At 44.5% G+C, this 27,371-nt stretch overlaps 1 protein-coding gene across 3 annotated transcripts in view; it reads right to left on the bottom strand.

Moving 5' to 3' along the window:
• Positions 1-7,921: 7,921 nt before the first annotated feature.
• Positions 7,922-27,371, bottom strand: part of LRRC8C (leucine rich repeat containing 8 VRAC subunit C) — a 42,820-nt gene continuing 23,370 nt past the window's right edge. Inside the window, exons 1-3 of one of the 3 annotated variants that reach the window (XM_069969075.1) lie at positions 18,145-18,213; positions 17,206-17,347; positions 7,922-10,714 (exon numbers count right to left, since the gene is read on the bottom strand). In XM_069969075.1, the coding sequence (XP_069825176.1) occupies positions 8,447-10,714; positions 17,206-17,343 (2,406 nt within the window). In that variant the 5' untranslated portion in view covers positions 17,344-17,347; positions 18,145-18,213 and the 3' untranslated portion in view covers positions 7,922-8,446. Of the gene's footprint in view, positions 10,715-17,205; positions 17,348-18,074; positions 18,214-27,371 lie in introns of those variants that run through there. The other 2 variants (XM_069969076.1, XM_069969074.1) reach the window with 2 other exon arrangements.

Below are 27,371 nucleotides of genomic sequence, written 5' to 3'. Positions count from 1 at the left end.
GGCGGCCGTCTAGTGACCGATGATAACACGTCTTAGGATACGCACCTTAGAGCAGTGATTTTCAACCAGTGTGCACCTGACCATGTGCCGCGGGGAAAGTTCCCCAAACTATGGTGCCCCTGTGTTTTGTTCCCCGGCAATGCGCAGCAATCAGTGGCGGATTATAATGTGGGCGGTTGCATGGTGCGCTGCGGCGGGCCGTGATGCGCACCACGCTCTTGGTCTCTGCTGATTGGAGGAGCACGTCCGGGCCCTACGGGCGGCCAGTAGGTGAGGCGGACAGCAACGGCGACCATCTCGGAGGAGGTGAGGAGGAAGGGGGGGGAGAGAAACCTGGGGATGGAGGAGAGAAACAGCGGAGAGAAGCATGGGGGAGAGAAGTTTGGTGAAGAGAAGCAGGGGGGAGAGAAGTATGGTGGAGAGAAGCACAGGAGGGAAGCATGGGGGAGAGAAGCACAGGAGAGAAGCAGGGGGAGAAGTATGGTGGAGAGAAGCACAGGAGAGAAGAATGGTGGAGAGAAGCACAGGAGAGAAGCAGGGGGAGAGAAGCAGGGGGGAGATAAGCACAGGAGAGAAGCAGGGGGGAGAAGTATGGTGGAGAGAAGCACAGGAGAGAAGCAGAGGGGAGAAGTATGGTGGAGAGAAGCACAGGAGAGAAGCACAGGAGAGAAGAATGGTGGAGAGAAGCACAGGAGAGAAGCAGGGGGGAGAGAAGCACAGGAGAGAAGCAGGGGGGAGAAGTATGGTGGAGAGAAGCACAGGAGAGAAGCAGGGGGGAGAAGTATGGTGGAGAGAAGCACAGGAGAGAAGTAGGGGGGAGAAGTATGGTGGAGAGAAGCACAGGAGAGAAGCAGGGGGGAGAAGTATGGTGGAGAGAAGCACAGGAGAGAAGTGGGGGGGGGAAGTATGGTGGAGAGAAGCACAGGAGAGAAGTAGGGGGGAGAAGTATGGTGGAGAGAAGCACAGGAGAGAAGTGGAGGGGGGGGGAAGTATGGTGGAGAGAAGCACAGGAGAGAAGCAGGGGGGAGAAGAAAACAGGCCCAGGTTTCACACTGAGTGAGTATAAATACATTTAGAATCTATATTATTAACTATATGTATAATATGTACTGTTTTAGTGTCATTTTGTGCCATTTTGGTTGGTGGTGTGCCCCGGGATTTTTTAAGTATAAAAAGTGTGCCGCGGCTCAAAAAAAGGTTGAAAATCACTGCCTTAGAGGATACATTATAGACTTCCCTCTCATCTCTGACCACTCACTGTTCTGCCAGTTTCCTCTTGTGTCCATACTATTCCCTTCAGCTCAGAGTAACCCCATTCTTGCTGTGCTACTGTTTCTTTAATTTCTGCTGACATAGCACCTTGCAAAGCGAGTATACCATTAAAGGGGTACTCCACTCACACGTAACTTTTCATATGTTGCTGCCCATGGTGAGACTAACAATTCCTTCCATACTTGTTATTATCTATTCAGCCTCCTTCCCCCAGTTCTTAGCTGCTGTTTTCTGCTGAAGACACAAAAATCTGAGTGTGAGCTTTTCTCTCAGTCTCCCCCCTCCCTTCTGAGACGGCTGATGTAAACAAGTCCCTGCCAAGCTGTATCTGCAACGTTGCACCTTCTTTGTAATGCTGGGAGGGTTATTCTGAGGTAAACTCACTGTGATTGTAGCATTACAGAGAAGCTACAAAGTTGCAGATACAGCCTGCCAGGGACTTGTTCACACAACGTACCTTTTGTATTAATCGGTTTGCAACAATGTCTGTGATTAATACAAAAGTTAAGTTGCACTGCAGTCAGAGGGAATCCCAGCTGGAGTATATACACATAGAATTCACTCCGGCCGGGATCCCTAGCAGACGCACGAAAAACTGACATGTCAGTTTTGTGTGGCCGCTATTCGTTGCCGGCTATGGTGAATTGAAATGCGGGCACACAGATGCGCCCACATCCCAATTCAGCCCAAATAAAGATCATCCGGACAGTGCTGCAGTACCGGTCGGAATGATCTTTTCTGGCACCGGCCGTTTTGTGACCCTACCGGGTCACAGAACGTCCGGTGTCTTATGATGTGTAAACCCGGCCATACATTGTATGTTTACCAGGCTCTTGGGATCTTAACCATTAAATCCCACAAACAGGGGGCAGCATATCTGGCAGCTGGTCGTCTGTTCTGTAAACAAAAGGATTAGGCAAAAGAAATCCAATCTGTCAGGGGACGGTCAGGAGGCCCCGTATATACAGTCTGCTGGTTTAGTCATGTCAATGGCCAGCTCCAATCCACTCTCCAATCTCTCTATCTGTAAAAGAATCAGGCAAGTCTACCGTATCAGTCACTTAACCGGGATGTAGTGAACTGGTCGTCAATTCATTGTAATAGTCAAATGTTATAAATCCCTGGAGGAGTCTGGAATGAGACTGTGGACTCCAAACACTCATATAGCAGAACGAAGAGATGAATCAAAGGTGATTCACTAAATTAGGGTTAGATGAACCATAGAGAAGAGAAGTCAGTGAGCAAATAACCCGAACGACATGCAATCCCAAATAACCCGATCGACATTCAATCCCAAATAACCCGAACGACATTCAATCCCAAATAACCCGCACCACATCCAATCCCAAATAACCCGCACCACATCCAATCCCAAATAACCCGCACCACATCCAATCCCAAATAACCCGCACCACATCTAATCCCAAATAACCCGCACCACATCCAATCCCAAATAACCCGCACCACATCCAATCCCAAATAACCCGCACCACATCCAATCCCAAATAACCCGCACGACATCCAATCCCAAATAACCCGCACGACATCCAATCCCAAATAACCCGCACCACATCCAATCCCAAATAACCCGCACGACATCCAATCCCAAATAACCCGCACGACATCCAATCCCAAATAACCAAAACGACATCCAATCCCAAATAACCGGCACCACATCCAATCCCAAATAACCCGCACCACATCTAATCCCAAATAACCCGCACGACATCCAATCCCAAATAACCCGCACCACATCTAATCCCAAATAACCCGCACCACATCCAATCCCAAATAACCCGCACGACATCCAATCCCAAATAACCCGCACGACATCCAATCCCAAATAACCCGCACCACATCCAATCCCAAATAACCCGCACGACATCCAATCCCAAATAACCCGCACGACATCCAATCCCAAATAACCAAAACGACATCCAATCCCAAATAACCCGCACCACATCCAATCCCAAATAACCCGCACGACATCCAATCCCAAATAACCCGCACGACATCCAATCCCAAATAACCAAAACGACATCCAATCCCAAATAACCAGAACGACATCCAATCCCAAATAACCCGCACCACATCCAATCCCAAATAACCCGCACCACATCCAATCCCAAATAACCCGCACCACATCCAATCCCAAATAACCCGCACCACATCCAATCCCAAATAACCCGCACGACATCCAATCCCAAATAACCCGCACCACATCCAATCCCAAATAACCAGAACGACATCCAATCCCAAATAACCCGCACGACATCCAATCCCAAATAACCCGCACGACATCCAATCCCAAATAACCCGCACCACATCCAATCCCAAATAACCCGCACGACATCCAATCCCAAATAACCCGAACGACATTCAATCCCAAATAACCCGCACCACATCCAATCCCAAATAACCCGCACGACATCCAATCCCAAATAACCCGCACGACATCCAATCCCAAATAACCGGCACGACATCCAATCCCAAATAACCCGCACGACATCCAATCCCAAATAACCCGCACGACATCCAATCCCAAATAACCCGCATGACATCCAATCCCAAATAACCTGCATGACATCCAATCCCAAATAACCCGCACCACATCCAATCCCAAATAACCCGCACCACATCCAATCCCAAATAACCCGCATGACATCCAATCCCAAATAACCTGCATGACATCCAATCCCAAATAACCCGCATTATGGGCTCCTCATCTGAAATAACAGAATGTTTTCATTTTGCTCAGTATTCATTATAGCCGCCATAGCCGCCAGGGCAGTCTTTTCAGCCACCTCCTGCCACCTCCTGCCTCCAGCCACCCTAGTTTCTTTATAGCTTCCTTTGGCCTCATCACAGCTGCCCTGAACTCTTGCCTCTTTATCCGAGTCTCATTCCAGCTGCCTCCTGCCTCTTTACAGTTTCCTTCTGCCTTTTTACAGCTTTAGCTGGGTTCACACTATGTATATTTGAGGTTGTATTTGGTCCTCATGTCAGGTCCTCATAGCAACCAAAACCAGGAGTGGATTGAAAACACAGAAAGGATCTGTTCACACAATGTTGAAATTGAGTGGATGGCCGCCATATAACAGTAAATAACGGCCATTATTTCAATATAACAGCCGTTGTTTTAAAATAACAGCAAATATTTGCCATTAAATGACAGCCATCCACTCAATTACAACATTATGTGAACAGAGCCTTTCTGTGTTTTCAATCCACTCCTGGTTTTGGTTGCTATACAGCCTCACAAATACAGCCTCAAATATACATAGTGTGAACCCATAGTGTACATATTTTTTAATATTATACAGTATATATACCAGTGGCGGAACTACTGAAATAGCAGCTGTAGCAGGTGCTATGGGGCCCTGCCGCATCAGGGGGACCGTGCTCAGTGTCCTCTGGGGCTAGTACTTCCGGGAAAGAGGGAGCCTCTCTAAGGCTAGGTTCACACTTCGTTTTTGCAAAAGTTTTTTGCAAAAAACTGATGCATTTGTGTGCATCCGTTTTTTCATTGACTTCCATTGTAAAAAAAACGGATCAAAATGGATCGGATGGATGGAGGGGGCCCCCTGTGTGTGTCTACAGCCTGTACTTCCGGCACAGGGAGCGCGTGTTAGGGACGCTCCCTGTGCTGGAAGTACTAGCCCCGGCAGACATTGAGCTCCCAGGTTTGTGTGTTGCCCGAGTCACCCCCCAGGGAGCTGCAGAGCTGCCGGGGAAGAAGAGCAGAAGACAGCTGACGGGGGAGCGGGTTGTTAGGGGAGGTTTTTTTTTATCTGCTTTGCAAAGGGGGCATCTATAAGAAGGCTACACAGATGGGGGACCATCTATAAGGAGGCTACACAGAGGGGGGGGCATATACTATAAGGGGAATCACAGAGTCAGCCTACCCACTAAATGAGGGTGTAAAGGGGCCAATACAAATGTGCAGTGTGTAGAGAGATGAGGATGGTGCCGGAGTGAGGAGCCTAATATGTCTGTCTGGCAGATTCTGTGGATTCGTGGCTCAGAGAAGTTCTCATAATGGTCCAGGGCGGATAGAGAAGAAGATGAAAAGGGAAGAACTCTAATCAGAGAAGACGTCCCCTGTGAGTCACTTAATATAACTGCACTGTAATTTATAAGGTGTACAGAACCTGTGTATAGCTGGGTGTGTCGATGGTGTAGTAGTCGATCGGGGGGGGGTTCAATCAAAAGTTTGCTATGGGGCCCAGCCATTTCTAATTACGCCCCTGATATACACTATATCACCATACATCTACATTTTATCTACATTTATCCGCCAGACCACTGCTTTTAGAGCAGAGTGGTAGTTGGTAACCTAGTAAACCTGTAAAGCAATAACCTGTAAACAATGGAAGGTGAAGCAGTATGTTATCACTAATAGTCCCGGCTTCAGCATGGTTCTGCATGAAATAGCCCTGTAGTAGTTGTGAAGCATCTTACTTTACTGTCTCAGGAGGCTTGGCTGGATCCTGGCTCTGAGCTGAAGCCCCACCCCCTGAGTGATGTCATTACCTCTGACCTCGCCCTATATATATCACTATCATATAACTATATATCTTTTGGGGGGCATTTATGGAAGAATGAGGTGTGTGTACAGCTTGCGGCCCTATGCTGAACAATGCCACAGGCAGAGAAACAGACAGAGAATGAATACAGCTGCTGCATATTGTTCTGCTGTGGTCTGTGATGTTCTGCAGCATCTGGGTGGGGAACTGACAGTAGTGCTGTGGGAGGAGAGGAGGCCGGGTGGGAGGGCTGAGGGAAAACTAGCAGGCAGACAGGAAAGTACATATGATGTTTTTTTCTACCTGATGTTGAAGTACTCACTTTAAAGGGAACTATCAGCAGGTTAGAGGAACCTTATTGTGCAGGGGAGGCCGAGAAGGAAAGTTTGTCTCTTACGTTCATTCCCCCCCCCCCCCCCCCCCCCCCCCCCCCCCCCCCCCCCCCGCCTTCAGCCATCAATGTCTTCATCCCCCCTTTGTATGATGCAATATAGTAATAGCCATTCTGTATATTTATGTTGAGCTGTAAAATAGATGACAGTGATAAAAAAAGAGAACGGAGTCACAGCTATTAGCCCATTATATTCATGAGCAGTGTAATATCGCAGCACCGGGCACCAGGATCACATACTAAAGATAGCTGACGGCCAAAGCAGCCTCAGCCAACAGCTGTCTGTCCTGATCCCCCATAAGCATGAAGGATCAGCTCAGCTGTGCACAATGGAGAGAAGGGTGCTGGCAGTTACTTATTTCTCTGAGAACATAAGGATCAAGCCTGTGAAATTCAATGCTCATGATGTCCACACATGGTATACTACAGGTGGCTCAACCTGCTGCTAACAGTAGACAGTGTATGGCGACCTCATGACTCTCCACCGATAGAGAAGGAAGGCATAAATCCAGCAGTCAGGCTGTGGTTAACCCCGCCCTATTGAGAATACATGAATGTTTAGTGGAGCCAAGCGTTCGTGTGTATCTGGAGGCCAGAGAGATAACTGTCTCTCTAGTGCCCCCTGTAGGCAGCCACTGTGTATATATAGGTGGCATCAGAGAATGCTTCCTTCTGTAAGGGCCCTATTAGACGGAGTGATAATCATCCAAATCGGCTCGATTCAGCAGTTGATCATTTCTTTAGGCCCTAACCCTTAAATCAACAGGTGCCGACCTCGCGATGCTACATGTACTAGCGATACGTGGCCGACAGCTGGACAGTTTACATTACCTGTGCACGTTCCCAGTGTTCTCCTGCCCTCTGCTTCCTTTCCAGTCCCGCACGCTGCAGCCTCAGAGCCGCAGGTCTATGCTGACAGGCGGCTCGGTCAATCACTGGCCATAGTGATTGGCTGAGCGGCCTGTCAGCTCACACAGGCCACTCTAAAGCTGCAGCGTGCGGGACTGGAGAGTAAGCCGATTAACGGCCATTCAGGCCAATAATTGTTTCGTACAACAGAAGAATTGTTTTGTGTTCAAAGGCCACGATCAGCCGACCTCCACATCCAGTGATCAGAGAACAAGGGGGAAGCGAGCACTGAGCTGACAGGTTAGTACTCACTTCCCCCGGAATATCGTGCTGTGTAATACGGCATTCAGTGATCTGCAAAAAACAACTAAAAAACTCTAAATATGTGAACTGGCACTGAAAACAGCCACTGGCACACAAAACAGCATCCGGAGTTGTAAGAGCCACCTTGAAAACGTCCATTACCATCCTTGGTTGGAGGGGCCAGATGAAGTATACCCTGACTGCTGTTCCTTTTGGGTCTGGCCACATATATTAGAAAGCTGTCAGGAAAACACTCACCCAACAAACAACTATTCCTCTCTACCATCCATACACATGTATGCTAGGGTCAGCAAAGCCGCTGCCAGACATCTCTGGTGGTGGCTTATCTTCCTTAAATACCATCTACATTCGGAAAAGAGCTGGGACATATTAGATGGACGGCTGCTACTCCACCCAAAATGGGCAGGTTTGGGTGACGGGAACCTACTTTACGGCAGGAAAGTTCGGACAAAAACTAGAGTACTATCTCCATTGTATGAAAAATTGTGGAGCTCATTTTTATCCACTAATAATGTATCACATAGAAAATAAAGGAGACAATATGATGAAACGTAACTCATCCATGTTCCAAGTAACTTTTATAGTGCATGGCATTCTAGAGTAAAAACAAGTCTCAATACGTGATAAAATAAGGCACAAACTAACATTCATGAGACACTTTAGGCATTAAGTTACATAGATATGCTTGATGGACTGAGTCGTGGTAGCTTGGTCCCTGCGATAACCCACAAAGTAACTGTAACATGATAAAATTCTTTTTTAACAAAATATAAATGTTTCTCAGATCTACAGACAGTACCTGAGTATTCGAAAAAACCCAAACGAAAGTCTACAAAGGTCCCACAAGAAGTTATATTGCCCTGCAATAGATTGTTTTAATGCCATATTGTTTAAGGTAAGTTTCGATCACTAAGGTGCTGAAACGTAGCAACCAACAACATGTGCATTGAAGTAATGCCCAGTATACGTGGGCCATAGTAAGACAACAAATAGTAAGGTCCAGTAATAGAGAACCATTCCTCTGTCTTCACAACAGTATTGTTTTTGATTTCCCTTCCGGTACAACCGTACATCCCGACATTGGCTATTCAGATTTCAATTGATCTCTAATATCGGATGGAAGAGTCTCAAATAAAGTGTCCTCTACAACAAGTCCAGCTTTCTTCAAGGCTCGGCAATCTCCAAGTTCTGGTGGCAAAGTTTCAAAATGATTACCCTTAATATCCAGGTAGGACAGGAACACTAAGTTCCCGATCTTTGGTGAAAGAGTACTCAAGTTATTCTTCCCGATTTTTAAGGTCTTCAACTTCTTGCAGAAATAGAGTTCGTCCGGCACGCTTTCCACTTTGTTGCAAGAAATTGAGAAATACTGTAAACTTTGGAGGACTCCGATCTCGGGGGGAATGAATCTAATGTCGTTATAAGACAAATCTAAGAATCGGAGTTTGTGGCATAAGAACAGGTGGGAGGGAAGCACCTCGATCTTGTTGTGGCTGAAATATAGCCGTTCCAAACTAGAAAGTTTCTTTATGTGTTCCGGAATATAGGTGATGCTGTTGTACCACAGCTTTAAGATTGTAAGTTTACGTAAATGTTGGAAACTAAGGATTTCTTCGATGGATTTGAGGTTATTTTCTTTCAGATCCAGTTCTTGAAGAGCTACAAGACTGAAAATGGCGTGAGGTATGCGCTCTAAGTCACAGTGTATGAGCTCCAGCTCGGTCAAGTTGACCATTTTCTTCAGATTGTTAAGCATTACCAGCTTGGATCCATCATTGTGGATACATAACTTTTGAAGATGACCCGAAACATCGACGGCTCCTTGAGGGATTTTCGACAAATTGCTCTTGATAAAAAGTATCTTCAGACTCTTCAGCTCCCGGAAAGACTCAAGATTTATATTTTTGGATACATCAGGGCTTAGAGAGCCGATCAAGTACAATTCCTCCAAGTTCCTCAAACTGTACATCCATGGTGGAAGTTCTCGAATGTCATCGAACTTCACTCTCAATATCTTTAGATTTTCTTTTAGGAAAGCCAGGGCTGCGGTATGAATTTTTACCGAGCACTGATACAAGGACAACTCTTGAAGGTTATCAAGCTGAGCAATGGTTGCTGGTATCATGACATTATTGATGATCTCCAGCTTCAGAGACTGCAGCTCCGTTATCTCGAAGACCGTATCCGGAAGACCGGAGAGCATAAATAATTGTATCTCCAGGCGGTTGTTCGCATTTGTCTGTAACCTTTGCCTCAGCTTGTCAGCCGTCCATTCATTATTTAAGTTTAATTGTTTCAGTTTATTTTCACTTACTTCAGATAGGAAAACGGCAAATCTTTTTGAGTACAGCGGGTCATATTGGTCTATCATGTGAAACATAAAGGCAAAGTCATTTTTAACATCCGGGATATCATCAATGCCGGTTTCTTGCCGAACGTATTCGAAAGAATATTCCTTCAAGGATCGGTAGAACAACCAGTAAAGAGTATAAAGGCACGTGAGTCCATAGACGCCAACGAAACACAAGTAACAAAAGGACAGTTTAGAAAACAAGTGCGCCATTGTGTGATTACAGGAAAAGTTTTTATATCCCGTCATATCTTGGATGTCCACATTACAATCCACGGTGAACTGTACTTTGGAAACAAGTGCGCTATTGTAGCAGATAATAATGAGAAACTTAAGGACTTTGAGTATGGTCTGACGTACGTACATGGCATACAGAAGATCTCCTTCTTCCACATGAAGACGGAACTTTTTGACTTTCTCGAATAAGGCTTTAGCTTGCTCCCCTTCCTTCTTATCCAGGGCTCCTGCTGTAGTTTTATCAACTACAAACTTCTCAGGGATAGATTTTAGGGACTGGGTCTTCACTAGTGGACTCTCCACAGCAGAAGGGGTGACAATGGTTTTGCTCAGAGCATTTTTTCGGTTGTCCTTCTCCTCTGGCTCTTCGCCAGATACTTCAGACAAGGCTCTGGTTGTCCAAGGAGAGTCAAAACACTTTCCCAGTATGGAAATAAAATGCTCGATTTTGGAGCTAGATCCGGGAAATTTAAACCAAAAGTTGCTGCAAACCATGAAAATTAAAGTGTGGATGAGAACCAGGTACGGGAAGTACTTGGCATACCAATGGAGGGCACGCTCGTAGCACATCTGGTTGATGAAACTGTATTGTTGCAGATCCAGGTCGGTCTTTAATCCTCTCATTTCCACAGTCCCGGAAGGAGCTATTGGTTTGGGAGCCGGAAGAGGAATATTGGTAACAGCGGCACCTGATGCATTGTAGATGGAAGAGTTCTGGGCCGGGTGTATCCTCTTTGGCAGACAGATAATCTTGTCCTGCATGACCTAAGGATAAAGAATAAGAAAGAATGGTTAAGTATTTTGAAAGTAAAACTAGTAGGCTATGTTCAGACGGCCGTTTTAATTGGCCGTCCGTCATTTAACGGCAAATAAGAGACTGTATTTTATATCCATAGCCATTATTATACAGACAATGTCCCTTATATGACGGTCATCCAATTAAAACAGCCGTCATTTTTACCTAGTGGGAACATAGCCGTAATGTGGTGTTTAGTAGAATGCATTTTATAAGGTGGACACAAGAAGAAATGGGATTTCGATGGACAATTTCTTGGGTTTAATGGGTTATGCAGCCTCATATAATTGATAGCCTATCCTTGGTAGAAGTCATCAATATTAGATCGACTCCTGGCAGCTGTTTGAAGGGGCTGTGCTACTTGTACAAACGCCGCAGACCCTTCAATGTTTCTGCTGGTACTTGCATCACAGTGTTATCTTGAAAGGTGCAATGCTGCAGAACCCCACACTGCTGCTACTAATAGTATTACAATGGAAGGGCCAGTAGAAATAACCATTAAAGGAGAAGTCCGGCAAATTTTTTTTATATAAGTATTATATTGCCCCCCAGAAGTTATACAAATCCCCAATATACACTTATTACAGGAAATGCTTCTAAAGTGCTTTTTTTCCTGCACTTACTACTGCATCAAGGCTTCACTTCCTGGATAACACAGGAATGTCACTTCCTGGATAACATGGTGATGTCACTTCCTGGATAACATGGTGATGTCACTTCCTGGATAACATGGTGGTGTCACTTCCTGGATAACATGGTGATGTCACTTCCTGGATAACATGGTGATGTCACTTCCTGGATAACATGGTGATGTCACTTCCTGGATAACATGGTGATGTCACTTCCTGGATAATATGGAGATGTCACTTCCTGGATAAAATGATGATGTCACTTCCTGGATAACATGGTGATGTCACTTCCTGGATAACATGGTGATGTCACTTCCTGGATAACATGGGGATGTCACTTCCTGGATATCATAGTTATCTCATTTTCTGGATAACATGGTGATGTCATGAGCTCACTCCCAGAGCTGTGCGGGCTGTGGCTGCTGGGGAGGATGATGGCAGAGGAATGCTCAGTGTCCCTCCAGTGCCCCGCGTCCCTCAGTGTCCCCCTGCCATCATCTTATCCAGCAGCCACAGCCCACACAGCTCTGGGACTTGGGTCGTGACATCACCGTGTTATGCAGGAAGGGACATCACCATGTTATCCAGGAAGTGACATCGCCAAGTTATCCAGGAAGTGACATCACCATGTTATCCAGGAAGTGACATCACCATGTTATCCAGGAAGGGACATCACCATGTTATCCAGGAAGTGACATCACTATGTTATCCAGGAAGTGACATCACCATGTTATCCAGGAAGTGACATCACCATGTTATCCAGGAAGTAAAGCCTTGATGCAGTAGTAAGTGCAGGGAAAAAAGCACTATACAAGCATTTCCCGTAATAAGTCTATATTGGGGATTTGTATAACTTTTAGGGGGCAATACAATACTTTAATAAAAATTTTCACCGGACTTCTCCTTTAAAGACTTTGCAGGGTTTCTATGAGCATTGCAGCCTCTTTAAACAGCTGCAGAGGGTCAGACCCCCGCCATCTTATGCTGATGGACAGGCCTGTTTAAAGAATTCATTTAGGATTCAAAGAAACACAACTACTCTCCTGCAAAGACAGCACCACCCCTGTCCTCAGGTTGAGTGTGGTATTACAATTCAGCTCTATTCAACTTCGATAGAAACTGTGCTGCAATATCACACTTAAACCGAGGACAGGAGAGGTGCTGTTTTTGTAAGAAAGCAGACATGTTTTTTTTTGGAAACTGGGATAACCCCTTTAATGTCAGGAATGGCAAAAAGTCATAACCTTGTTTGCACCAACAAGAAAGAGTGCTGTTCCTGTTCATGCATACACTGCCTTAGAGGGGTAATCGGACTCCATTACATTTCCTGATTAACTTTCATCCATACTGCAGCGAGGATAGCCCTTTCATGCTGCTCTAAGGGGCCATTTACACAGAAAGATTATCTGACAGATTGTCTGCCAAAGATTTAAAGCCAAAGCCAGAAACAGACTATAAACAGGGATCAGGTCATAAAGGAAAGACTGGATTTCTTCTCTTTTCAAATCCATTCCTGGCTTTGGCTTCAAGTCTTTGGCAGATAATCCAAAGTAGCTAAGAAAAGTCCCATGGCATCCGGTTGTAGTTAGGAAGAAAAGTCATGTGAACAATGACGTATTGTATCCTTGAATTGGGCTACAGGCCTGGAATCTGCAACCTTTTCCCACCGTAAGTGAAACTTTTTAAAAAAACTTTTTGCCATATCTTGCTGCGGAATTGTGGTGCAGATTCTGCCCACGTTATGTGATGTGTGAATTCATCCTAAACATCTTAAAGAAGTTATCAGACCAGTGCTACATTTTGCTTTGGGTGGATAAGGCCACAGAGACGTCCGGATCCGAACAGGTTACAGATCTCATCGGGGAGGAAGCGTCTCCTAATACAATTACCATCCGGATTGTTTGTTCTGGTACAAACAAGATGAATATGAACTGAACAAACAGGTGAACAATTTCCAATGTTGTTTCTAAGGCGACCGAGGAAAAGCCTCAAGGAACAAACAAACTAATGAGGATCTCAGATGCGAAGCCGCAATGGAATTTCCTTAAATTATCCGCTCGCTGAACCAAATTCTAATGGAACGATAATTCAATTCAGATGGAAACTGATGTTTAATTAACCGGCGATCGGAGGGTTTTAGGGAAATTTCTGTAACATAGAGCTGGATTCTGTTCTGTAATCGGCCATGATGGACAGCGGCAACAAGGAATCAACAACGGGAAAGGATCCCAGAGGAAAAAAAATCAACTTTTCTTGATGTTTGTTTTTTTCTTTCAAATCAAAGTTATACAGTTTTGTAATTTACTTTTATTTAAAAATTGCCTGACTTCCAGTATTTATCAGTTGCTGTATGTCCTGCAGTAAGTGGTGTATTCTCTCAAGTCTGACACAGTGCTCTCTGCTGCCACCTCTGTCCATGTCAGGAACTGTCCAGAGCAACAGCAAATCCCCATAGAAAACCTCTCCTGCTCTGGACAGTTCCTGACATGGACAGAGGTGGCAGCAGAGAGCCCAGAGAGCGAATACATCACTTCCTGCAGGACATACAGCAGCTGATAAGTACTGGAAGACTGGACATTTTTAAATAGAAGTAAATTACAAATCTGTATAACGTTTTAAAACCAGTTGATTTGAAAGAAAAATATTTTCGCTGGAGTGCCCCTTTAAGGGTTTGTTTACATGTGTCAGATTGTATTCAACACATTTCACAATTCAACACAATTTCTGGCAGGCATTTGCAGATATAAGAGTGGGGTCACACATGGTGGATTTGCTGTAGATTTGCTGCCCAGACTTCCGTGCTGAGAATTCATGATGTTCACAGCAAAGCTGATAAGATTTCCAAAATGTCAACCGCATCAACTGGGGAAACTACTTACTGGGGGGCTATCTACTGGGGGAAACTACTTACTGGGGGGCTATCTACTGGGGGAAACTACTTACTGGGAAAATATCTACTGGGGAAACTACTTACTGGGGGGCTATCTACTGGGGGAAACTACTTACTGGGAAAATATCTACTGGGGAAACTACTTACTGGGGGACTATCTACTGGGGGAAACTACTTACTGGAGGGCTATCTACTGGGAGAAACCAGTTACTGGAGGACCATCTACTGGGGGAAATTGCTTACTGGGAGGGCTATCTACTGGTGGAAACTACTTATCGGGGATAATTACTGGTAAAAACTGCTTACTGGGGGGATATCTACTAGGGAAACTACTTACTGCGGGGCTATCTACTGGGGGTAAATACTTACTGGGGGGTATCTACTGTTGGAAACTTCTTACTGGGGGGCTATCTACTGGTGGAAACTACTTACTGGGGGGCTATCTACTAGTAGAAACTGCTTACTGGGGGGCTACCTACTGGGGAAATTACCTACTGGGGGCTAGCTACTGGTGGAAACTGCTTACTGGGGGGCTACCTACTGGGAGAAACTACTTACTGGGGGCTAAATACTGGGGAAAGTACCTACTGAGAGGCTATCTACTAGTGGAAACTACTTACTGGAAGCTTTCTGCTGGGGGAAACTACATACTGGGGGCTATCTCCAGGCACAAAAACCCACTGGGGCTATGTATAGGAAAAACTACCTACTGGGGACAATCTATAGGGGGAAACTACCCTCTGGGAACTAGATATAGGGGGAAACTACCTTCTGGGGGCCTATATATAGGGGAAACTAGCTTCTGGGGACCTATATACAGGGGGAACTACCTACTGGGGGCTATCTACTAGTGGAAACTACTTACTGGGAGCTTTCTGCTAGGGAAAACTACATACTGGGGGCTATCCACTGGTGGAAACTACTTACTAGGAGCTATCTAAAGGGGAAACTACTTACTGGGGGCTGTCTACAGGCAAAACCACCTACTGGGGGCTATCTGTAAGAGAAACTACCTACTGGGGGCTAGATATAGGGGGAAACTACCTTCTGGGGGCCTTTATACAGGGGAAACTACCCACTGGGGGCTATCTATAGGGAGAAACTACCTTCTCGGGGCCTATATATAGGGGAAACTACCTACTAGGGGCTTATCTACTGGGGAAACTACCAACTGGGGACTATATACAAGAGAAACTACTTACTAGGGGCTATTCACTGAGGAAACTACCTACTAGGGGTTATCTACAAGAAATTAAGTAATAGGCTGTTTATTTCTGCAGCAGATGTATTCAAGGTGATACCAAGAATTGTGGAAAGAAGCAGTTTCCATATGAATGGGCCGCTGTGCTGTATACAGGAAGCAATATTCATGTGCACTCCACGTTCCTATTTAGCAGAACAATGGCTCCTTTACATAACAACCAAGGGGGTTTTGTAAATTTTTTTAATCCAAATTGTGAAATCCATAAACAAGCTGTTAAACTGACGGCGCAGTTTATTAGCGTTCAGTTCTTTCTTGGGAGAGTAAGGCTAGGTTCACACTGCGTTTTTTCCAATCCGTTTTTTTTTTTTTTCATCTGTTTTTTTGCAAAAAACTGATGCATTTGTGTGCATCCGTTTTGATCCGTTTTTCCATTGACTTCCATTACTACTTTTGTGTCCGTCAAAAAAATGGATCCGTTTTGATCCGTTTTTTTTTTTTTATAATGGAAGTCAATGGAAAAACGGGTCAAAATGGATGCACACAAAAAACGGATGAAAAAAACGTATTGCAAAAACACAGTGTGAACCTAGCCCTACATCACTTCTGAAGGCAAGAACAGGTGCCAGCCACCCCTTTGTGGAGGACAATAAAATCAGTCCTGTTCAAGGATATGTTCCCACCATGTCTTTTTTTTCTGTGGACGGACGTCTTTTTCAGACCAAATAACGTCCGTATTCTGTAAATAACATCTGTTATTTGCAGAATACGGACGTTATTTGGTCCGAGAAGATGGCCATAAAACGTAAAAATAAAAAAAGGCCTAGTGGGAACATAGCCTTAAGGTGGCAATAAACATTATGTCAGCCAAGGCCTCCAGTTTCATCGGGACCTGCCAGACATCTATTGTACATGGCAGCTATTGGGGAAGAGATGGATCGAGCTGTTAGATTTCAACATGACAGGTTCTTTTGTTCTCAGTGAAGAAAAGCTGCTGTCTCGAGAGTCTGGAGCCACAGGGATGTCTGGCAGCGGCCTCTTCCTATACACAATGCATGCACACCCATTGTTGCTATCTCCACCAATCCTATAGAGAATGAATGAGTGCGCTCATGCTTATCTTAGCCTTCAATTACACCTCGTTCTCGTAACTGGTGGGGGTTCCAGCAGCCAGTGACCTACTGAGAAGAAACCCATTACCTACCCTGTCAATAGGGGCTTTACTCCTAGGATAACCCCATTAAAAGATCTAATGCTAACTAGTGCTGAGAGGAGTAGCCGAACTGGTTGGGTTTGGAAACGCTCACTCCGAACCGTTCAGCAACGGAATATTGTTGGCTGAAGAAGTTGGATGCTATCCTGGGGAGTCCTGGAAAACATGGCCACAGCTATAGGCCATGAGCTGTATCCATGTGTTCCCGGACTCCCTAATCCTGCATCCAACTTCTGCCACTGCGGGGAGTTGAGCGGAGATGCCAAACCGTTTGGGTCCGGCAATGTTCGGCATCTCCGCTCAGCACTTACGCCAACATCTTTGTGTGGATACCACACGACGTCTTCATTGATCTTGTGGAGTCCGGGCCTAGATGGGTCAGAGCTTACACAATATTATGGCTGATGTGCGTCAGTACAAGCCCCAGACGTGTACCCCGTTACTGGATTCATGCCACATTGCTATTAGAGAGAGCATAGTAATGGCGGACAGAGAGAGAAGATGGGACCGGAGAATACAAACATCACCTGCAATGTACAGCCGAACACCCCGATCATCAGCATGGCCACCGACAGGTAATCCGTAAACACGTCCCACCATGGTTTGAGGACGCGGAAGGCCGGCTGCTGCTCCGAGAACTGACGGAACTCAGTAACTGGAATCATTGTCCTGAAAGAGACGAATAACATCATGATCAATAATCACAGCATGGGCATGGAAGACGAGGGGGTGCGCGAATCCTCCGCCACATCATATACATGTGTACGGTCCTCCATGATGGATCAGTTACTAGAGAGAACCGGCCTATCAACCTCCATCACCCCAATAATAAATCTTATTGTTACAAGGAAAAGACAACCCCCCCCCCAGTCTTCTAGTACTTATCAGCTGCTTTATGTGCTGCAGGAAGTGGTGTATTCTCTCTAGTGCTCTCTGCTGCCACCTCTGTCCATATCAGGAACTGTCCAGAACGGAGAGCTTTTCTATGGGGATTTGCTGCTGCTCTGGACAGTTCCTGACATGGACAGTGGTGGCAGCAGAGAGCACTGTGTCAGACTGGAGAGAATACACCACTTCCTGCAGGACATACAGCAGCTGATAAGTACCGGAAGACTAGAGATATTTTTAAATAGAAGGAAATTACAAATCTATATAACTTTCTGAAACCAGTTTATTTGAAAGAAAAAGATTTTAGCTGGAGTGCCCCTTTAAATGACCCAAAATTTTCACTTTAAGGATATGTGGCCATACAGCATCTTTTCGAGCCATAAATGATTGAAAAAATTAAGGGAAAAGCAGGAAATGGCTAAAATACTGCATGGGAACATGTAGCAATACAGCTGTATTACGAATGGAAAAATACATCTTTATTAGGCTAGTGTGAACCAGGTCTTACGCTTGTAGTTTCCTGTGTTACAAAGGGTTACAATACAGAAGAAAGACCAAGCAATATGCCGTATACTGACAGGGAGCGAATAATGGAGATTCTGACAGCTACAATAATTCAGTATATGGACACAGGCCTCATTTGTCCTTGTTGCCCATAGCGACCAATCACAGCGCAGCTTATACTGCTCTGCTAAAATGAAAGCTGCGCTGTGATTGGTTGCTATGGGCAACAGTTTGCAGAAATCAGCCCCATAGGAGAGAAACATAAACTACTGGGGCTCCCCAATCCCCGATCCCCAATGTTATACATGTTCCTCAATTCAGTACGATTACGATACGTAATTTGTGTAACATTTATTTTATTTGATGGCTTTTAAAAAATTAAAACCTTTTAAAAAAAATATAAGTTCCTTAAAATCGCTCCATTCCCAGGCTTATAGCGCTTTTATCCTTTGGTCTATGGAGCTGTGTGAGGTGTCATTTTTTTTCCGCCATGATCTGTTCTTTCTATCGATACCTTGTTTGCGTATATGCGACTTTTTGATCGCTTTTTACCACTATTTTTCTGGTTTTGACGCGACCAAAAATGTGCAATTTTGCATTTTTGAATTTTTCATTTATTTATTTAAGGGGGGGGGGGGGGGGGGTGATTCAGATTTTTATAAGGGGAGGGAATTTTTTTTTAAATTAAAAAAAAAAATTACATTTTTTTTTACACACTAACTAGGTTCCCCTGGGGTTAGGGTTATTCCCCCTGGGGTTATTCTCCCCATCCCCTATACTGCATAGATCAGCCGAGAGCAATACAAGATTACTAAGACGGGTTCAGACCCCCGTCCTGACAGGATGAAAGGAAGGCTCCTCCGCGATCACATCATGGGGGGGACTTTACGTCATGGGTCGTACAGTTACGTCATGGGTCGTTTAGGGGTTAAGACGATTGTTCACGCAGAAAAAAATTCTTTTAAATCAACTGGTGCCAGAGAATTCTAATTTAATTTTATTTAAAAATCTCCAGTACTTATCAGCTGCTGTATGTCCTGCAGGAACACCCACCTCATCTGTCCATGTCAGGAACCGTCCAGAGCAGCAGCAAATCCCCATAGAAAACCTCTCCTGCTCTGGACAGTTCCTGACATGGACAGAGGTGGCAGCAGAGAGCACTGTGTCAGACTGGAAATAAAACACCACTTTCTGCAGGACATACAGCAGCTGATAAGTACTGAGAAACGGGAGATTTTTTAATAGATGTAAATTTAAAATCTCTGCCACTTGCTTGCACCTGTTGATTTGAAAGAATTTTTTTTTTTTTTAACTACCCCTTTAATGACTGTAGAGAACTGTTCTCCAGAATATTTTATACTAAGGAACAAGAGTCGGACACGTCCGTCTAAATCAGAAAACCTGCCGCCCTCCAGCTGGTGCAAAACTACATACCCCATCATGCCTGGACAGCCGAAGCTTTAGCTGTCCAGGCATGATGGGAGTTGTAGTTCTGCCCCAGCAGGAGGGCGACAGGTTCCCCATCCCTGATCTAGCTTCTCACCGTTATGTGTATATTTCCCTCGATTCCGGTGAACAGTGAGTCGTCTCTGACACCTATGACGATCGCTCGGACATTATAACTATAACATATTAGTCACATTTCACAGGAATTAAAGTGGAAATTCCCCAAATTCAGGGACTGGTATACACGACCAGGCCTGGAGGGGGAGCCACTGATACCAGGGGACTCTATGCCATAAATACATACAACTCAATGGAGTACTTTGCTCCACAACGGATCAATCCCTGATACATACATACAACGCTCCGGAATATGTTGGTGCTTTGTAAATAATAGACAGCTGATATCATCTATCACTATGTAATATACTACGAGGTCGCTGTAATTTTGGGTTGTTTTCCCTAATAGAGCTATGGTACAGAGAGTGTCCGCACATTGTCTGCCAGTAACCAGACACAATGAGGCAGCAGGACAATGAGTTCCAATCAGCCACCGACAGCAGCGTATAAATAGACGGTAACATTCCCGTCATGTAGTAACATTAGAATAATAAACCGCAGCAATGAGGCCGCCGGCCATGCACAGCTCATTTCCTCTCATGTCTATTAACGCCATCTGCCTTACTGTAATAGAAGCGTGCGCGCCGTATGTCACAATGCAGACGTTACAGGAGTATACGGGCGCAGGGCCACCATGCCATCCCCACAGACAAACATATAATTACGTGTCACAAGTCAGTATGTCGTACAGTATGTCTGCCATTAAAGGAGTACTCCAGCATTGTTGTTTTTTCATTCAAATCAATTGGTTTCAGAAAGTTATATAGATTTGTAATTTACTTCTATTTTAAAATCTCCAGTCTTCCAGTACTTATCACTTGCTGTATGTCCTGCAGGAAGTGGTGTATTCTCTCCAGTCTGACACACTGCTCTCTGCTGCCACCTCTGTCCATGTCAGGAACTGTCCAGAGCAGCAGCAAATCCCCATAGAAAACCTCTCCTGCTCTGGACAGTTCCTGACATGGACAGAGGTGGCAGCAGAGAGCACTGGGTCAGACTGGATAGAATACACCACTTCCTGCAGGACATACAGCAGCTGATAATTACTGGAAGACTGGAGATTTTTTTATTTTTACTTCTAAAAACGAATTTATACATTTCTGAAACCAGTTGATTTGAAAGGAAAAAAAATCACCGGAGTACCCCTTTAACCCACGACATAAAACATGAGCAACTAGTGACAACCTCCTGTCCCCAACTAATATAGTAGGAAAAGCAGAAATTGCTGCAATAGTCTGCAGAGCGGGCCTGGGCATGCGGGAGAATCTGCTCCATAACACATGATGGCTGCCCTTACCCTGACAGGATTATTATTATTATGTCTCATCCCGTATCCGGCTCCAGCAGGTCGGGATCTCGTATAAATGAGACGGATAGAGGATAAGATGGAGGAAGACATATCCTGCACCTTCACATAATCAGGATGGGGAATATACAAGAGCAGAGCTCTCTATGGATCCTGCAGACCCGCGCCTCAGCCACAAGGTGGCGCTAGATTTACTGGAATCATTATACAGTAATTATGTGTCACTGCTCCTCACATTGGGGATAGATGCCCCTGTATAATATTAGTATGTGTATAGAATATTACTTTCCAGATCGCAAACGAGATTTTTTATCGTTAAATTCACATTGTTCGCCATATTACACAGAACGATAGTCGTTAGTTGATCGTTATCGCGATCGTTACTATGATCGTTTACACATTCTGATCCCAGAAAAACAATGAACAAAGTGCAATTACACTGAACGATTAGTGAAAAAAGGCGGAACTTGAGCGAATGAATGTGGAATTACAGCGAACGATTAGCGAAGATTTTAGGTCCAGATCTGAATAAACGATCAACGACAAATGAACGATTTTTCGATCGTTGCCTGCAATTACACAGAACAAGTATCGTTTAAATTCCACCGATATAACGATTTTTTGCACGATAATCGGCTCGTGTATTCCACCGGACGAATATCGTTCAGATTATCGTTACATCGTTTGAATCTAAACGATAATCGTTCGGTTGAAATGCAGTTAACGATTAACGACCGAACAAGAAATCGTTGATCGCTTTAAAAGACCTGGACCTATTTTTATCGTTGCTCGTTCGCAAAACGTTCGCAAGTAGTTTGCATTGAATAAGACGTCGTTCGGTCGTTCGCAGTAGATACGAACGCAATAGCGAAGAAACAGTAAAGAAAAAAATTATCGCAAATACGATCATAAGTAACGATTATCGTTCCATGGAAACGAGTGAACGTTTTCAGGTCTTTCGCAATAGCGGTTGTTTGAGATCGTTAATCGTTAACGATTATGTGAACGATAATCGTCCAGTGTAATAGGGCCCTTAGTGTAGTCACGTGGGTCGGAGTGGTGTAGTGACCTTACCGGACTGCCACCCACAGAAAGGGGAAATGTCCCAAGGCTGTAGTGTACGCTGTGTCGGTGCGGGATGAAGAATCACGGAGGCTCTTTATCACAAATAAGCTTGGTTTACTTGGCAGGTACTTGTGTGCAGCAAGACATACAGCTGTGCATTGACAAGATAAGCTACACTTGACAGTTCCCTTGATAAAGTACTAGATAAGACACTTGATAATACGATAACCAGATCTGCGACAGGAATAGAGTGAGGAGTACAGTCGTGCTGACTAAGTAGCGTGTTGAAGGATACAAAGAAGCAGAGTAGCAGAGAGGAGGATGCCGTGAGAGTCCCAACTCAAGTTGTACTGTGCTCTGCCGGGAAGTTGGAGGATGAGGTAGAAGAATACTTAGAAGAAGAAGAGAATACTTGTGCCCATTTATTGACTTTTGAGTCTTCACTCCACCTTCTGCCCACTAGATTTGGGGGACCCATCCTAGAGGGTGACACAAGCCCCAGACCTTGTTACCTGGGATGAGTGGAATACTGAGGGTTCCCTGCTGACAACCGCGCTGTGAGATAGAGTTCCTAGTCTTACTGCAACTTTGCTTTATCCGGATCAGTTCCTAGCTTCCTGCAGTCTGTGGATAGCATCCTGCTCTGTGACTCTCCTAGTCCACGGCGTGGGTTGAGATTGTCTCTGACTTGTCCTCTCTTGAAAGGGTTTTAACACTGCATAGTTTTGTGTAGCATCATTAAGGAGAAAACTGTTAGCTGTGTCCTGTCTGACGTCCTACACATACGGGGCTCTGACTAAGACTGACTCGAGAAGGGGACCTGGCAGAGGGCCAGGGCCCAGAGAGGACCACTGTAGAGAGCTATCTAGTTTGCGTCCTTCCTCTACAATGTCCAACACGAAAGACCTGCACACCTCCTCCACCCATGTGAACTACTTCCATGTAACATACAAACAAACAATAACCCTTTACACACTTCAGCTGTGCAGCATCTGAATACACATATCTAATACAGTGACATCTAGTGGCGAAACTTTATCAAAGCAAGCCTTTGTTCAAGATACCGGTGAATGCTGGATTCATTACCTCCTTGTTCACACGAAACTTTATCACTACTTTCATCACCACTTTAGTACAATAAGTACAGACTTTTCTGAAGGGTGTAACCAATAGTAACAACCGTGGTAGGATACCACATATGACTAATGGGTATGGGCACAATAAATGCAGCAAGTGATAGATTAGTGACCTAGGACTTTTATCTTACACTCTATAGCAGGGGTAGGGAACCTTGGCTCTCCAGCTGATGCAAAACTACAACTCCCATCATGCCTGGAGAGCCAAAGCTTTAGCTTACTTACCCCTGCTATAGAGTGTCAGTGTATTCCTATGAGATGCAGCTTCAACATGTCTGCTTGTGATAGAACACATGAGTCTGGAGGGTACAGAGGTAAGTGACATCCACCTTCAGACTATATGTATGCTCAGCTAAACCAAGTGTGCATATATATGAAGTTCTCAGGAGCAGCACATGGCCCTGGAGTTAGTACGAATCACAAAACCCTCCTGCCCAGCCCAAGAAATTCCTTCTACATATTTCCTGTGTGTGAACGCTCATAGACATGGAAATATAATCAGCGGGTCTTATGGTCAGTACAATGCTGTAACACGAGGACGGCGACAAAGCGCAATTTCCTTTCTGTACATCCTGATAGATGGAAAGATGAAACCTATACTAAAATGGAAAGCGTAATAGTAACTCAGTAATCCTATAGAGGCAGGATATGGCGGCAGTGATATATGGATATACGAGAGCCTCATATATTAGTGACCATTTACGTCACCACAAACCACAGCGTCCGGTTCCCACATCACAGCAATCGCTTATTATCTTCCCATCGGTGATTGTTTGATGCCGGCGACATCTTTGATGGGTGCCTTGGATTAGAAGCATAATTTGTTTGTAATCCAAATCCACTCTTAAACCAAAGCAAATTTTCCCATAAGAAATCACTGATATGCAGACAATTGGTTCCACACCCCAAATATACTGATTATTATTATGAATAACATGTAGAAGAGATGAAACAAACATTCAGAACCAGCAGAATCTGTGATATTATAAGTTACTGTACAGTATAGCAATCAGCATGTGGTGTATAATGTATAGTACACAACACGAACTGGAGAGAATGGAACCGCTGCACATCCCATCTATGGCTGATACTAATGCCGCTAGGCCTATATTAAAAATCAACACCAGAGTGTCTGTATATGAATTGATCAAGCCATATTGCCCCGTGTACCACCGCGCAGGTCCTCTGGTCCACACGGGTCCCTACGCTAACTCCACACCGTGTCGGTCAGCGACCGCCAACCCCGCAAGCCGTGCACGTGCAGGGAAGGGAGGCCATGGAACGGCCCTGCAACCCCAATGTCACAGGACCAGACCCAAAAAGCCCCACCAAAACCCAGCTAGCACCACCGGCGGGGAAGGCTGCCCCCAAACGACACAAGTATGGATATGGTAACTGTATAATAACTGTATAACCCTGATAACACAGCAGCTGGATATGTGATATATAAGTTACTGTACAGTATAGCAATCAGCATGTGGTGTATAATGTATAGTAACTGTATAACCCTGATAACACAGCAGCAGCTGGATATGTGATATATAAGTTACTGTACAGTATAGCAGCATGTGGTGTATAATGTATAGTAACTGTATAACCCTGATAACACAGCAGCAGCTGGATATGTGATATATAAGTTACTGTACAGTATAGCAATCAGCATGTGGTGTATAATGTATAGTAACTGTATAACCCTGATAACATAGCAGATGGATATGTGATATATAAGTTACTGTACAGTATAGCAGCATGTGGTGTATAATGTATAGTAACTGTATAACCCTGATAACACAGCAGCTGGATATGTGATATATAAGTTACTGTACAGTATAGCAGCATGTGGTATATAATGTATAGTAACTGTATAACCCTGATAACATAGCAGATGGATATGTGATGTATAAGTTACTGTACAGTATAGCAATCAGCATGTGGTATATAATGTATAGTAACTGTATAACCCTGATAACACAGCAGCTGGATATGTGATATATAAGTTACTGTACAGTATAACAGCCTGTGGTATATAATGTATAGTAACTGTAAAACCCTGATAACACAGCAGCAGCTGGATATGTGATATATAAGTTACTGTACAGTATAGCAGCATGTGGTGTATATTGTATAGTAACTGTATAACCCTGATAACACAGCAGCTGGATAGGTGATATATAAGTTACTGTACAGTATAGCACTCGGCATGTGGTATATAATGTATAGTAACTGTATAACCCTGATAACACAGCAGCTGGATATGTGATATATAAGTTACTGTACAGTATAGCAATCAGCATGTGGTATATAATGTATAGTAACTGTATAACCCTGATAACACAGCAGCTGGATATGTGATATATAAGTTACTGTACAGTATAGCAGCATGTGGTATATAATGTATAGTAACTGTATAACCCTGATAACACTGCAGTTGGATATGTGATATATAAGTTACTGTACAGTATAGCAATCAGCATGTGGTATATAATATATAGTAACTGTATAACCCTGATAACACAACAGCTGGATATGTGATATATAAGTTACTGTACAGTATAGTAGCATGTGATGTATAATGTATAGTAACTGTATAACCCTGATAACACAGCAGCCGCTTGTAGATACAGGATGGAGATGCAGATCCCCATAATGCAGTAGTGTAGTACAACAGGCTAGAATAGAGAAGCAGGGCTGCTGTCAGAGGTCTGTGCGGTCACATGACAGCAATGGGGAAGGGGGTGTGTTCAGCATGGACCAATCAGTAAGTGAGAATCACAGAGCTGTGCAGAAGGACAGTGACAGAAACTTTATATACAGCAGTGTGTATAGCTGAGTGTAAGTGCAGGCCAATTATAGCAGCAGTGTGTATAGCTGAGTGTGAGTGCAGACACATTATAGCAGGAGTGGAGAGGATGGGGGACACAAGGGCTGACAGATCTGCCATGATTTGGAAGGTGAGGGAGGACAGAGCTGTAGACCACTGTTTGCAGGCTATACTCCTCCCCCACTCCCACCCAGTACAAGGAGCTCTTAAACCAAAGCAATGCTCTTAAACCAAGTTACAATTTGGAAAAACTGTGATCTCCTCTTGCATATATATATATATATATATATATATATATATATATATATATACACACACACATGGACCACTCTCCATAGGTGCTATAAGGCACCGGGCACATTTACTGTAATGTACAATATCATCATCTCTTCTTCCCAAAATAAGAGGCAGAACGTGCGGCAGCCGCAGATCCAGGAGACAGATCCCGCAGCTTACTCACTGAGTAAATAATCCTCCGCCAGCGCACAAACATTTATATTACTCATAAATAGAGAGGGAAGCCGAATCAGACGGAGATCGGTGACTCAGACGGATTTCCTGCACCGTACATTTGTCCTACTCAGAAAGTAAATGTGAAACCTTCCTAAATCCGTTGCCTCCCCGACCTGTGGGGTTCAGTAAGTTCTTGTATTTGCCAAAAAATTACAACTATTACAGGAGCCGAGTATCAGGCGATTGTTTGTTCCCAGTCATTGTCCTCATCGGAGGGACGTGTTTCTGCATCAATAGTGTAGGGACATACACCAGTTATAAGATGAGTAATCCCGCCCAGCTGTCAATTTATTCTTATATTTCCAAGAGGAATAATGGAAGAACTCCGCAACGCAGAGCTCCAAAAAATGAGGCTTCAGAATAAAAAATATTTAAAGGCATATTCACGTCACCAAACTCCGCAACGCAGAGCTCCAAAAAATGAGGCTTCAGAATAAAAAATATTTAAAGGCATATTCACGTCACCAAACGTCTGATAGATGTGGGTCTCATCCCTGGGGCCCCCATCTGCCTCTAGAATGCCACTAATCCTAAATACTACCGGGCCTGGAGGTGGCTCCAAAAACAGCCAGGAAAGTTCTAGAACTCAGGAGACAATACAGCAGTCGTTTTAACATCGCTGAGTTGCATTAAGTGTATCGGAAACTGACTAAAACACTCCGACCAGCTGTTTTTGGAATCTGGCCACCCTGGGCCACTGCAGCTGGGCCAGACGGGGCCAAAGGGCCCCCTGTTATAGAGATGCCTGATAGTCTAGCAGATGGGACCGACATCTATCAGATGTTACCGCCTTTCTTCCTCAGGGTAGATAGGCTTGCGGGATAATGGATAATAGGTTCTGTAACCATGGAGACACATGACTGTGCAGACAGATGCTGTACACTGATTGGTCATGTG

Source organism: Dendropsophus ebraccatus, chromosome 4 (genome assembly GCF_027789765.1).
Source record: "Dendropsophus ebraccatus isolate aDenEbr1 chromosome 4, aDenEbr1.pat, whole genome shotgun sequence".
Classification (NCBI taxonomy): domain Eukaryota; kingdom Metazoa; phylum Chordata; class Amphibia; order Anura; family Hylidae; genus Dendropsophus; species Dendropsophus ebraccatus.
The sequence above is the reverse complement of the archived record's forward strand: the minus strand, read 5'-3'. Positions and strand labels throughout refer to the sequence as shown.